We start from the raw sequence: 14,065 nt of genomic DNA, 5'->3' as shown, positions 1-14,065 counted from the left end.
AAAATGGAATGAAATTATATTATGGTATACAACAGGGATTTGTAAACTAACCTAAATAAATAACCTAATAGTGATGGTTATGTCTATAATATAAAACGGGGATTGGAAACTGACCTAGATTTATAATATCCATTAATCTATAAACCTAGATTATGGACTATTAAAATAGTGTAATAATATGCCTGTGTAATAGCTATATAATAAAAAAGTATGGTAAAAGTAAAAGCCCCCATAAATCTACGGAAAAGTAAAAGAAGTTATGGATTTTGGAATGCAGCAATACCAAAGCAAGCTATTTTTCTAATAAAAAAAATGTTATTGTGCAAAAGTAGTAAAACATATAAAAAAATATAAAAATGTGCTATCGTCATTTCTATATTTTATATTACATGGTGTACGTCATAAACAAATTTAAAATGAATAATGGTGGAATTACTTCTCCCAATCCCCCCCCAACCCCAAATCCTCACAAAAAATGAATTAAAATTAAATACGTAGCCTAAAATGATACTATCTGAACCCATCCCAAAAAAAATCATGGAAAAATGAAAAAAAAAAAAAAAAAATACTGCAAAATAAAAAATGTATATGAAGTAGAGATTGGAAACAAAAACATGCTTTATAGGGTCGCTTGCGATCATTCAGATTAATATTGAGTTTAGCTTGAACCTTTGGAAATATTGCAGTAAATATTTAGCGTTGTGTTGTTTTATTTTGCGTATTAATGTTGCGATCAATTGAAAGACTTCTTCTATCTTTTCATATGTTGTGCACCCCATCGCCACCAGAGGGAGACAGAGATGCATTTTGTGCCAGCAAGCAGTTGTTGCAGCTGCTTGTATATAGGGAGCATCACTTGTGGTCCTGATGAGAGCGGTGATGCTGAAGATGCCGCTCTGAGGAGCTCATGCCATGCTTCTTCTCAGGACTAAAGCATTCATCTTTTTGTCCATGGGATGGTGGTAGCATTGGAGCTCCTAGTGTCTTTTCATGCTGCTGACTTGGTGAAGCACACAGGAGGACTATGAGTGCGGTGTGCTCCAGTTACACCACAATGGAGAAGGTGCTGGTTGGGGCTTTTAGCTGTCCGAGGGCGGATAGTGACCTGGGAGCCATATATTGCTGTGGATTTAAGGACTTCAAATATTGCTGTGATGACCCCAACAGTTTTTTCCCCTATGAGCACAGTTACATGTGGTGGCTGAGGTAAGACGCTGTCTAAGTATCACTTTGGGATGAATGAACTTCCTTGGGTAATCAAGAAACAACCGACTAAGACTCTGTTCACACGTCCACTTTAGGAATGGACAAAAAGGTATAAGCGATCCTGTGCATCAGTTATGTAAATTAATGGGGTTCGTTGGGTGTCCAATAGTTAGAACGAAAAAAAAAAAATCCATTATGCAGAACTATTTCTTCCGTTCTAAAAAAAAACAAACTCCGGAATGTAGACAGACCCCACAATAATCAATAGGGCCCCTTCTGCTTCCGGTTCCATAACTGTTGAAACCGATCGCTTATTCTAAATTGTCTGTTCCTGAAATGGAACACGTGGACAGAACCTAAAAACTCAGAAGTCAAATGATACTTCTTTGTTTAGTTATGTTATCATTTATTTTTACTTTTTTGTTTATACAATTTTGGAAATGTAACAGAACTGAATTTGTAACGTGATTCTTGGGTGGAGGATCGCGACTTTGTAGCAGGAGGGTTCCTTGCGCTCTTATGAATGATATTTTGTAATATATATATATATATATATATATATATATATATATATATATATATATATATACATATATAATATAAAGTTATAGCCTGTATTGTAGCCCACAGCTGCATTCATAATTCTGCTGGTTGCTACTCAATCAACAAAACATTTTTTGCTAGAATCATCCGATAATAAAAAAAAAATTCTACTTGAGGTTATTGTACAAAACCTGGTGTAAAGACTCAACTTGTTAAAATAATAAGAATAATTGTATTTAATAATCTTTATTTTTATATAGCGCTAACATATTCTGCAGCGCTTTACAGACATTATCGTCACTGTCCCCGATTGGGCTCACAATCTAAATTCCCTGTCAGTATGTCTTTGGAATGTGGGAGGAAACTGGAGAACCCGGAGGAAACCCACGCAAACACGGAGAGAACATACAAACTCTTTGCAGATGTTGTCCTTGGTGGGGTTTGAACACAGGACCCCAGCGCTGCAAGGCTGCTATGCTAACCACTGCGCCACCGTGCTGCCCCATATATATAGCGCCAACATGCTCTGCAGCACTTTACAATTCAGAGGAACAGTATGAGTGAGAGCAGGCTCGGACTGGCCCATAGGGTAACAGGGGAGTCCCCCGGGGGGCCCCTGTGCAAATCTGGGCCCCCAACCCCACTATATGGGCATTATTTGGCATAAATCAATTGATTCACTCTGTATATAAAAAAATCAGCATCTCACCATTAATTAACCAAACTACCCAGTTTATTATTATATAGAGATATAGGTACATTTGTGAACCAGGGTAGTGTAATATTTGTATGCAGGTGAAAAGTGGGCCCTCACAGTCAATGTTACTGGTGGGCGCATAGCACCCCAGTCCGACACTGTGTGAGGGTCCATGCTGGTGACTCCAATATGGGTGACTCCAAAGGTAAAAATTGCTTGTAGCGTACGATCCAGCTATCTTTATAACAAATAAGTGTATTCATGTAAAACTTGACAAAGCGCTACTGAGTGCGCAGAGCTTGTGGGAAAGGACAAGATTCTGAGGAAGGGAGAACTGAGAACAGTTAGATTAGCGAGGCACAGAGATAGACCGTGGTTTAGGCAAACTTAAAACTGTGGATGCTGTGCTGGAAATCAACCAAATTGCCTAGGATAGCGCATCCCAGAGAACTGGTGCAGCACGAGAGAAGTTTGAATAGTGGGAATGAGAGGTTTGGATTATAGATAATGTTAACTTTAGGTGATTATCAGAATAGAGGACATGTGTAGAGTAGTAGACGGAAATGTGAATCAGACGAGCAATCTTTAAACTCAGCCAGCAAGAAATGCTTAAAGATTTCTGCTCTAAAGTTTGCAGAAGAATAATATAATACAAAATTATTCAGCGTGCTACATAGGACACATGTATACACTGAACATACGTCACTGATGCCGCCAAAACCTCCCAGAAAGGATTCTGGATTGTACAGAGCCCTAATGTCCAATGTACATTCAGGGAATAGTTAATGGGGTGTGGTTGGGGTGTGTAAGGCTGGGTTCCCATTGCGTTATGGGAACGCGCTTAACGGACAGTGTTGCACGGCGAAATTAACGCCGTGCAACGCGTCCGTTAGCGCGCCCATTCAAGGCAATGGGAACGCGCAGCACTAGCGCGTGCCATGTTCGGCACGCGCTAGCGACGCGCCGGTGTTTCCTGGCGCGCCGCGGACGCTGCAAGCAACGTCCGAGGCGCGCCCATTGTCCGTTCCCCGCTCTCGCAGATCGGGGATCTGCGAGAGCGGGGACGTTACCGCAACCCCGGGATGCGGCCACATAAAAACATTGTGTTAGCGCAACCCGCTAGCGCTAAACGGGTTGCACTAACGCAATGTGACCCTAGCCTAAACGCCACTCAGTCATCAATTCCTGAAAGTTTGAAAGTTAGCAAGTATGATTTAAAGAGGTTCCCTAGAACTAGACTATTGATGGCCTACCCTTAAAATAAACCACCATTATCAGATTGATTAGGGTCCAACCATGGGTGTACCACCTATAGCGGTAGACCATGCTGCATCTATGTGGCCCATGTGTCTACATGTTTAGGATGCAGATATCGTGTAACAGGGCAGTGGAACAGAGAGCCATCAATTCGCTCTCCCACCACTCAGCCTGTGAGTCTGACACTCAGCACAGTAGGCATGAATCACACCTGCTGCGCAGAGCCTCAGTTCACACAGTGCACAGACTGGAGCAGCTAATCAGATGGACAGGGATTACGTGACTAGTTAAATTTATTTATTTTATTAGTAGTTGTAGGGAACACAACACTGTGTGTGTGTGTGTGTGTGTGGGGGGCAATATACTGCGTGGAGGTGCTGTAGAGGCCATCATACTGTATGGGAGTCCATTTCACCTTGTGGGGGTAATTATATTATGTGGTGGAGCAGTGGGGGACATGATATTCTATGGATGGCTATCATACTTTGTGAGAGACCCTCATACTGTGTGTGAGGATTTTTGGGGTCCATCATACTGTGTTGAAAGCTGTGAGGGCCATCCTACTGTATGTGAGGAACTGTAGGGACCATCATATTGTGTTTGGGGAGCTGCTGAGGCCATTATACTGTGTGGAAAGCTGTGAGGGTCATCCTACTGTGTGTGAGGGACTGTGGGGACAATCATATTGTGTGTGGGGAGCTGTGCGGGCCATCATACCCTGTGGAAAGTTGTGAGGGCCATCCTACTGAGTGTGAGGGACTGTGGGGACCATCATATTGTGTATGGGGAGCTGTGTGGGCCATCATACTGTGTGGAAAGCTGTGAGGGCCATTCTACTGTGTGTGAGGAACTGTGGGACCATCATATTGTGTATGGGGAGCTGTGTGGGCCATCATACTGTGTGGAAAGCTGTTAGGGCCATCCTACTGTGTGTGAGAGACTGAGGGGACCATCATATTGTGTATGGGGAGCTGTTGGGGCCATCATACTGTGTGGAAGGCTGTAAGGGCCATCCTACTGTGTGTGAGGAACTATGGGGACCATCATATTGTGTATGGGGAGCTGTGTGGGTCATCATACTGTGTGGAAAGCTGTTAGGGCCATCCTACTGTGTGTGAGAGACTGAGGGGGCCATCATATTGTGTATGGGGAGCTGTTGGGGCCATCATACTGTGTGGAAAGCTGTAAGGGCCATCCTACTGTGTGTGAGGAACTGTGGGGACCATCATATCGTGTATGGGGAGCTGTTGGGGCCATTATACTGTGTGGAAAGCTGTAAGGGCCATCCTACTGTGTGTGAGGAACTGTGGGGACCATCATATCGTGTATGGGGAGCTGTTGGGGCCATTATACTGTGTGGAAAGCTGTAAGGGCCATCCTACTGTGTGTGTGGGGAACTGTAGGGACCATCATATTGTTTGGTGAGCTGCGTGGGTAATCATACTGTGTGGAAAGCTCTGAGGGCCATCCTACTGTATGTGGGGAACTGTAGGGACCATCATATTGTTTGGTGAGCTGTGTGGGTCATCATACTGTGTGTAAAGCTGTGAGGGCCATCCTACTGTATGTGGGGAACTGTAGGGCCATCATACTGTGAGTGGGTTAATTTATTGTGGCTCAGGAGGGGGCATCATAATGTATACCCTTCTGTGACTGCACATATGCACAGTGCCCAGCCCACTTTGTGGAGTTTTTCTCTTTTGTAGTAGGGACGGAGACCCAATTAAGACTTTTGCCATGGGGCCTCATGATTTCTACATATGCCCCGGTCCAACGCTCACCAGTTTAGTCCCATTTACCTGAATATGACTGTCAAGCAAAGAGATGAACATGTGTTACCCTCATGAAACGGCTTGTTCCTTCAATTGGCTGATCAGTAAGGTGCAGTTTGGGCCTCCATCGATCTGTTAATGATGGTCCATCATAAGAATCAGCTAAACGGTATATAAAGAATCTAAAAATTATTATCAATAGTGTGGCAGCCATGGTTCCAGGTTGTGGTGTTTTTTTTTTTTGCATTACCTACAAGGTCGTTGAAAACTTTTGGCCCCATCAGAAACAGTGAAGCTGTGACATGACTCATGTCATGTCACATGAGTCATGATAAAGCTGCAGTTTTACTGTTGTCACCATAGATAGTGATGAGCTCATGTACTTGTTACTTTGCTTAGGGTGCTCGGGAATGCATCGAGTATCGCGGGTGCTCCAGTGACATGTTCGAATCTCCACACCAGCATGTTTCGTGCTACAAAACATGCCTGGCAAAAACTGGGCAATCCCCCCATGCTTTGTGGCTGTCTAACAGCTGCGAAACATGCAACCACGGGCACTTAAAAATGTCACTCGAGCACCCGCGATACTTGGTGCATGCCCGAGCACCCTAGGCAAAATCAAGCAACGAGCACTAGCGCTCATCACTAACCATAGAGCTGTATCCTCAGTTGTAAAAATATTGCAACCAATTTAACCCTGTGTATATGGAAATATTCCTGCAATGCAGTTACAGGATTATTTCTACTAGACCGCTTATTGCACTTATATATTTGTTGTAAAAAAAATACCCTGATCGAAAATGTGCATAGTGGGAGCCCGCCAGTGTTGCTGGGCCAGCAGGTGACAACGTTGGATCTCCAGTGTTGCTTGGCCAGCAGGTGACAACGTTGGATCTCCAGTGTTGCTGGGCCAGCCGGTGACAACGGTGGATCTCCAGTGTTGCTGGGCCAGCCGGTGACAACGTTGGATCTCCAGTGTTGCTGGGCCAGCAGGTGACAACGTTGGATCTCCAGTGTTCCTGGGCCAGCAGGTGACAACATTGGATCTCCAGTGTTGCTGGGCCAGCAGGTGACAACATTGGATCTCCAGTGTTGCTGGGCCAGCAGGTGACAACGTTGGATCTCCAGTGTTGCTGGGCCAGCAGGTGACAACGTTGGATCTCCAGTGTTGCTTGGCCAGCAGGTGACAACGTTGGATCTCCAGTGTTGCTGGGCCAGCAGGTGAGAATGTTGGATCTCCAGTGTTGCTGGGCCAGCAGGTGACAACGTTGGATCTCCAGTGTTGCTTGGCCAGCAGGTGACAACGTTGGATCTCCAGTGTTGCTGGGCCAGCCGGTGACAACGGTGGATCTCCAGTGTTGCTGGGCCAGCCGGTGACAACGTTGGATCTCCAGTGTTGCTGGGCCAGCAGGTGACAACGTTGGATCTCCAGTGTTCCTGGGCCAGCAGGTGAGAACATTGGATCTCCAGTGTTGCTGGGCCAGCAGGTGACAATGTTGGATCTCCAGTGTTGCTGGGCCAGCAGGTGACAATGTTGGATCTCCAGTGTTGCTGGGCCAACAGGTGACAATGTTTGATCTCCAGTGTTGCTGGGCCAACAGGTGACAACATTGGATCTCCAGTGTTGCTGAGATCAGTGGTTGTCACATTCAGTAGTAGGGATGGTGGTGATGTGTAATTAATTACTCCTGCAACCAACACCCACATGAGAAGGACATGAGCTGGATAGAAGACTTGATCTTCCTTGATGTAACCAGCAGGAGTGGAAAGTGTTTCTGCTGTAGTAGAACTTTAATACTGTTATGTCTTCTTACAGCAAGATAGCGATTGTACTGACAGGGTCCTTATCAGAGCTGAACCTCGACATTTCATCACCCAACAAAAAGACTCAATATGGACACACATCTAGAACTTAAAGGGAATCATCACTTATGAACTAATTATATGGCAGCATCTGTCTTTTAAGGCTGATTAATGTCATCCCCATTGTGTTTGGGAAAGTTTACAATATATATTGATACTCATGAGAAAACGTGCTTGGATAAGGCACTATTTGAGCATGCTCAGGTGCTAATCGTGCGTCTTCTGCTTGCTTGAAAAATATGTTTGAGTCCCAGCGGCTGCATGTCTCGTGGATGTTCAACAGCCGCAACACATGCAGGGATTGCCTGTTTGTTATGTAATCCGTTCATGTGTTGCTGCTGTCGAACAGCCGTGAGACATGCAGCTGCGGGGACTCGAACATATTTTTCAAGCACACAGAAGACTTTCGGTTAGCATCCGATCATGGCGGATAACACCTTATCCCAGCACGTTCTCTCATAACTAATACTCACCTTTTAAAACTTCTTTCACTATATGTAAAAAGTTGGAAAAAATTGACTAGTTGGCAAGTCGTGCACTATCGGGGGGCACCAATCCTGCCTCGTCTGAGGATAGCATACTGTTATGACCTGGTGGTCAGGACAATAATGGACCTGGTGGTTAAGAGCACACGGAATGACCTGATAGTTACTGATAAATAAGGACGAGCTCTGGGACGTGGGAACTCTGCTGACCGCAATCCCTAATCCTATCACGCACACTAGAAATAGCCGTGGATTGCTCCTAACGCTCCCTATGCAACTCGGCACAGCCTAAGGAACTAGCTAGCCCTGAAGATAGAAAAAAAAGCCTACCTTGCCTCAGAGAAATTCCCCAAAGGAAAAGGCAGCCCCCCACATATAATGACTGTGAGTAAAGATGAAAATACAAACACAGAGATGAAATAGATTTAGCAAAATGAGGCCCGACTTACTGAACAGACTGAGGATAGGAAAGGTTGCTTTGCGGTCAGCACAAAACCCTACAAAAAGACCACGCAGAGGGCGCAAAAAGACCCTCCGCGCCGACTCACGGTGCGGAGGCGCTCCCTCTGCGTCCCAGAGCTTCCAGCAAGCAAAACAACAATAAAAATAGCAAGCTGGACAGAAAAATAGCAAACCAAAGAAAATACAAGCAGGAACTTAGCTTCTGCTGGGAAGACAGGTCACAAGAACGATCCAGGAGAGAACTAGACCAATACTGGAACATTGACAGGTGGCATGGAGCAATGATCTAAGTGGAGTTAAATAGAGCAGCCAGCTAACGAATTAACCTCGTCACCTGTGGAAGGAAACTCAGAAACACCCACCAGAGGAAGTCCATGGACAGAACCAGCCGAAGTACCATTCATGACCACAGGAGGGAGCCCGACAACAGAATTCACAACAGCATACCCACTGAGGCATGACTTTGATCCCGAATTCAGTCTCTCCTCCTAGAACTTTGCATGCTGCAGTTCCTTGTAAACTTCACCTGAGGCTTGAGGTCGCACTGCACGTACCTGAAGAAGCAGGCGGCCATGAATGGTACTGCAAGCTGCCTCCCTTATAAATGGTGACAAAAGCAAAAAAAAAAGTATAATTTTTTTTACTGACGGTTTTTCTGAGATAACAGTGGCATGTCCCCTGCTTGCAACGTGTCTTCAGGAAAGACTAATCATTTTGTCAGTACTAGCTCTTGTCACGAGTTATGATATCACTAGTGATGGATGCTGGAGTATAACACTGGCGTCGTGTGGGGAGGGGGCACAGTGGTTCTTTCTCTGTGTACAATAATTTTTGGGGGCACAAAATAATAATAAAAAAGTAGTAGTAGTGGCATTGCTAATGTAGAGGATTAGTGATGAGCGAATATACTCGTTACTCGAGATTTCCCTAGCACGCTCGGGCGTCCTCCGAGTATTTTTAGTGCTCAGAGATTTAGTTTTTCTTGCCGCAGCTGAATGATTTACATCTGTTAGCCAGCATAAGTACATGTGGGGGTTGTCTGGTTGCTAGGGAATCCCCACATGTATTCAGCCTGGCTAATAGCTGTAAATCATTCAGCTGCGGCAAGAAAAACTAAATCTCCGAGCACTAAAAATACTCAGAGGACGCCCGAGCATGCTCGAGAAATCTCGAGTAACGAGTATATTCGCTAATGACTATAGAGGATCTTGGGGCAGTCCACATGTCCTGAACTTCTGGCCATGTGCGCTCAGGATCTCAGGGCAAGAGCCACTTTGAACTGTATGAGCAACGACAGTGTAGAGAGATCTTCCTTTCTCATTTGCACATAGAAACACAAGAAGCAATGGAAGGAAAGTGGAAGGGAGAAGATACAGATTAGATATTAGAAAAAAACTTTTTGACAGTGAGGGTGATCAATGAGTGGAACAGGCGGCCACGAGAGGTGGTGAGTTCTCCTTCAATGGAAGTCTTCAAACAGAGGCTGGGAAGATATCTGTCCGAGATGGTTTAGTGACTCCTGCATTGAGCAGGGGGTTGGACACGATGACTCTGGAGGTCCCTTCCAACTCAACATGATGCTTTTATTAGTTTGATGCTGTGGTGGAGCCGGGAGCAACAGGCTCCCTACTCCACCACTCTGCATGCTGTATGTCTACAAGACGCGGCCATCATTCTAGAACCGGTATTTATGTCACTGTCCTCTCTTTGTCCAGGGGAGAAGAGGACTCAGTTGCACAAATTAGGCTAGACTAAACTTTATTTTGTTTTGTTAGGGGTGGTACAAAGGTGGCAATTTACTCTTTAGAGAAGGCACTCAAAGGACATCATTACCTTTTAAAGGGGCAGTAATATTTTTTAATGGAGGCATTCACAGAGGTATAATTACTGGGTTAGGGGTTGCAATACTTGCTTTTCACTGGAAACTATCCAGATGTCCTAACGTGGGCTTTAAAAAAAAAACACTTTAAAGCCTAAATTAATTTTCAACTTCACAGAAGATAAAACTTTGTACCCAATTCTTCCTACACATCCCTGGCATAGCTTAAGATGAATTACGCTCATCATCTTTGGTTTCATGGCCAGTGTTTGGGTCATGTTAGATATCTGAGTTGTTCTTTCTCTGTAGAAAGACTTTTGCAGAAACTGCGGATGGCTTATTATTTCCACAACGTATTCCCAATCTAAACAGACTTTTTTTTTTCCTGCCCATTCAGTAACATACAATGAAACTGAAGGTCATAGAAAACCATTCAGCAACCAAAAAGCTTAACAGCCTTGAAAGTCATCAGAAGAGTGGTACACTGTTTCCATAGAACATTTCTCTGTGCACAATACATAGGTGATATTTTAGGAAACAATGCAGCTTAGGCAGCTTGCTGTTTCATGTCAATTTGACGATTGTTTGCAGCTTCGTTGGGCTCATTATTATTTTACATTTACGCGATTTCGATTGCTGCTTCTGTGAAACGCGGAGTGTGTAAAGTGGTTTGTCAATATCTTCGTTGACTATCCTGGTTTCCAACAGAGACTGAGATAGGTAAAATGTCCATTGATCATCATCAGATGCAGAAAATTGTTTAGTTCTTGTTTTGGCATTGATCCTTCAGAAGACAATTAACCCCTTCACTCTGAGAAATTTTTTCTTTTTTGCACTTTGGTTTTGTTCCTTCTTCTTCCAAGAGATATAACTTTTTTCTTAATCTTTCAGTCTTTCCATCGAAATAACAATATGAAGGCCCTATGACATGTGAGAGAGCGGTACATTCAGAAAAATCTGAATTAACCCATTATGCAAAATTTATTCAAGATTAGATAAGAGGAGGTGGCAGTGACCTATCCAAACACGTCTGCATGGAAGGTACCTGTAGAATCCCAGTAAAACCTACCCAGTAACAACCCCAGATCAGGATTTGCCAGGAAACACTGCTAGAAAGACAGACATAAAATAGTGATGAGCGAATATGCTGGGATAAAGACTCGTGTGCCTTGTTATCTGCTCATGTTTAATGTATTTGTCTATATTTGCCCCGTATTCACATGTAAAGCGCCATGGAATAAATGGCACTATAAAAATGTATAATAATAATAATAATAAAGTGTTATCCGAGCATGCTCGGGTGCTAACTGAGTGTCTTTGGCGTGCTCAAATAATATTTTTCAGTTCCTGCGGCTCAAAGTCTCATGCAATCGGTCTTTCTAACAAACTGGCAATCCATGCATGTGTTGCGCCTGTTGCAAAGCCACAAGATATGCAGCCGTGGGGACTAGAACAGAAGGGGTCAGTGGGGAAAAAAGTATTTAGTCAGCCACCAATTGTGCAAGTTCTGATAGATAAATAATAAATAGATATACATATAGATAATAGACAGATGTAATAGATAGATAATAGATAGATGATAGATAACAGATAGATGATAGATAATAGATAATAGATGATAGATTGATAAAAGATAATCGATAATAGATAATAGATAGATAGATAATAGATAGATAGATAGATAATAGATAGATAGATGATAGATGGATAGATAGATAGATAGTAGATAGATAATAGTCTATTATCTATCTAATATCTATCTACGGTATCTATCATCTATCTATATATCTATTATTAATAGATATATAGATAGATGATAGATAGACAATACATAGATAATAGATATATGGATATGTAAGGGGTTTACCTTCTCTGCTCTGTGCCTGGAACCACTTAGCTGTGCAGCAGGTTTCCCTGGGGGCAGACTTAGAGGCCGGGACAGGAAGGAAGCCGGGCTGAGAGAGAAAAGAGGTGCGCTTTCCAGGGCTAGAGCAGCGTGCACAGCAGAGAGAGCAGCGTGTGCAGCAGAGAGAGCAGTGGATACAGCGGACAGAACAGAATGCAGCTGCGCTCCGGGGAGGAGAGAGAGAGAGCTTCCGGTCGGAGGACTGAGACAGGAAGATTGTCCAGAAAGCCTGCATCTTGTGAGTACGTGAAAGCGGACTCTGCTGTGACTGGAGAGGTGTGCCCTGATGCTCGTGCAAAGACGTTGACCCGTGCAAAGAAGTTGACCCGTGCAGAGACAGTGGCCCGTGCAGAGACAGTGGCCCCTAGCACCCACGGCATTAGTGCAGAGCCCCTGATTCCTGTTGGGAGACCCAATAATAGACTGAGCATCGTTCTCCCGAGATAGGCTGCACTGTTGAGGCAGAAGACTCAGAGCACAGGGGACCCCGTTTGCCTAGCATCCCCTCTATTCACCACAGTAACCCCTCAAACCCCAGGTTGCGGGTCCCCAGAGACTACACAGCTCACGGATAACAGAGGGAATGACAAGTGCTGCTGTTTCCCGGTACCAACGTTGGAGAAAACGACCCTACAAGCAAGTCCTCATCAGACTGATAAGTGTTTTTCCCAAGAACTTCCGTTTACTTCTGTTATACTGCTTCCCATATATTTTGCACCGTTATTTCTGCAGTTTATATTCTACTGTTTTCTCCCTGCGAGGAGAATCTTACTCCTGTTAATAAACCCCCCTCAACAGTTGGTCTGTCTGTTCCGTGGTGACATAGTCTACCCTGCACTCTATTACAGATAGATAGAATTAGATATATTTTTAAATGTCAACATAAATATTTTATCAAAAAGGCAAAAGACTGAATTAAGTGGTGGCCTCAATTGTTGGTAAAGATCATTATGGATTTATACCAAGCTTTAGTAATGGAAACCCTTGGCATTAATATAGACAGGAAAATAGAAAAAGTACATGAGGGCTTAAATATGCATCCTCTGATTGACAAATTAAGAAATAAAGTATCAGTATGGAATAAATTACCCTTGACTCTCAGTTAGGGTACGTGCACACGTTGCAGATTTTCCTATGGAATTTTCTGCCAGATTCTGCATCTCTTGGCAGAAAACGCAGGTCAAAATCCGCACGGATTTGATGCGTTTTTTATGCTGATTTTCATGCGTTTTTTTCATGCGGATTTGTAAGCTAAACAAAGATCTGTTATTGAACAAAAAAAATTGTGATGTCATTTCTTGTCCAACCTCTTAATTTACATACTCCTTTGAAGAATAATGTTTACACACACAGATCTATAGATACTGTAGATAATAGATTGGTATATAGATAGATCTATAGATATATCTATCTATAATCTTTATAATCTTTATTTTTTTTATATAGCGCTAACATATTCTGCAGCGCTTTACAGTTTGCACACATTATCATTACCGTCCCCAATGGGGCTCACAATCTAAATTCCCTATCAGTATGTCTTTGGAGTGTGAGAGGAAACCGGAGAACCCAGAGGATAACCCATGCAAACTCCTTTCATGATGGGACTACTACTGTCCCATCATCGGGCTCGCTGTCACTGTAGCATGCATAGCCGGATGGGACTAGTAATCTCATCGGACTATGCCTGCTTACACACAGCCCCACACACACAGCCCCACACACACACATACAGCCCCGCGCACACATACACACAGCCCCACACACACACACAGCCCCGCACACACAGACACACAGCCCTGCACACCCATGCACACACACACAGACACACACAAACACCCGCACACAGACACGCACATCTCCGCACACGCACAGTCTCCGCCAACACACACAGTCTTCACCCACACTCCGTGCGCACACTCTCCCCCCTCCCGATCTGCAGCTTTTCTCGCAGGCACATCCGCAGCAAATCCGCAGATCTTTTTTAAACCTGTGGTTTTGCTGCGGATTGGCCTGACACAATGGAAGTCAATGGGTGCAGAAACGCTGCAGATCCAC

At 44.0% G+C, this 14,065-nt stretch overlaps 1 protein-coding gene across 1 annotated transcript in view; it reads left to right on the top strand.

Annotated features, from left to right (window-relative positions):
• The first annotated feature begins 863 nt into the window (after nt 1-863).
• SHISAL2A (shisa like 2A) overlaps nt 864-14,065 on the top strand; it is a 58,306-nt gene continuing 45,104 nt past the window's right edge. Inside the window, exon 1 of the mRNA XM_069736560.1 lies at nt 864-1,206. Coding sequence (XP_069592661.1) covers nt 1,025-1,206 — 182 coding nt within the window. The 5' untranslated portion in view covers nt 864-1,024. The remainder of the gene's footprint in view (nt 1,207-14,065) is intronic.

The sequence above is a fragment of the Ranitomeya imitator genome, chromosome 8, assembly GCF_032444005.1.
Source record: "Ranitomeya imitator isolate aRanImi1 chromosome 8, aRanImi1.pri, whole genome shotgun sequence".
NCBI classification, from domain to species: domain Eukaryota; kingdom Metazoa; phylum Chordata; class Amphibia; order Anura; family Dendrobatidae; genus Ranitomeya; species Ranitomeya imitator.
This window is presented reverse-complemented; position numbering and strand designations above follow the sequence as displayed.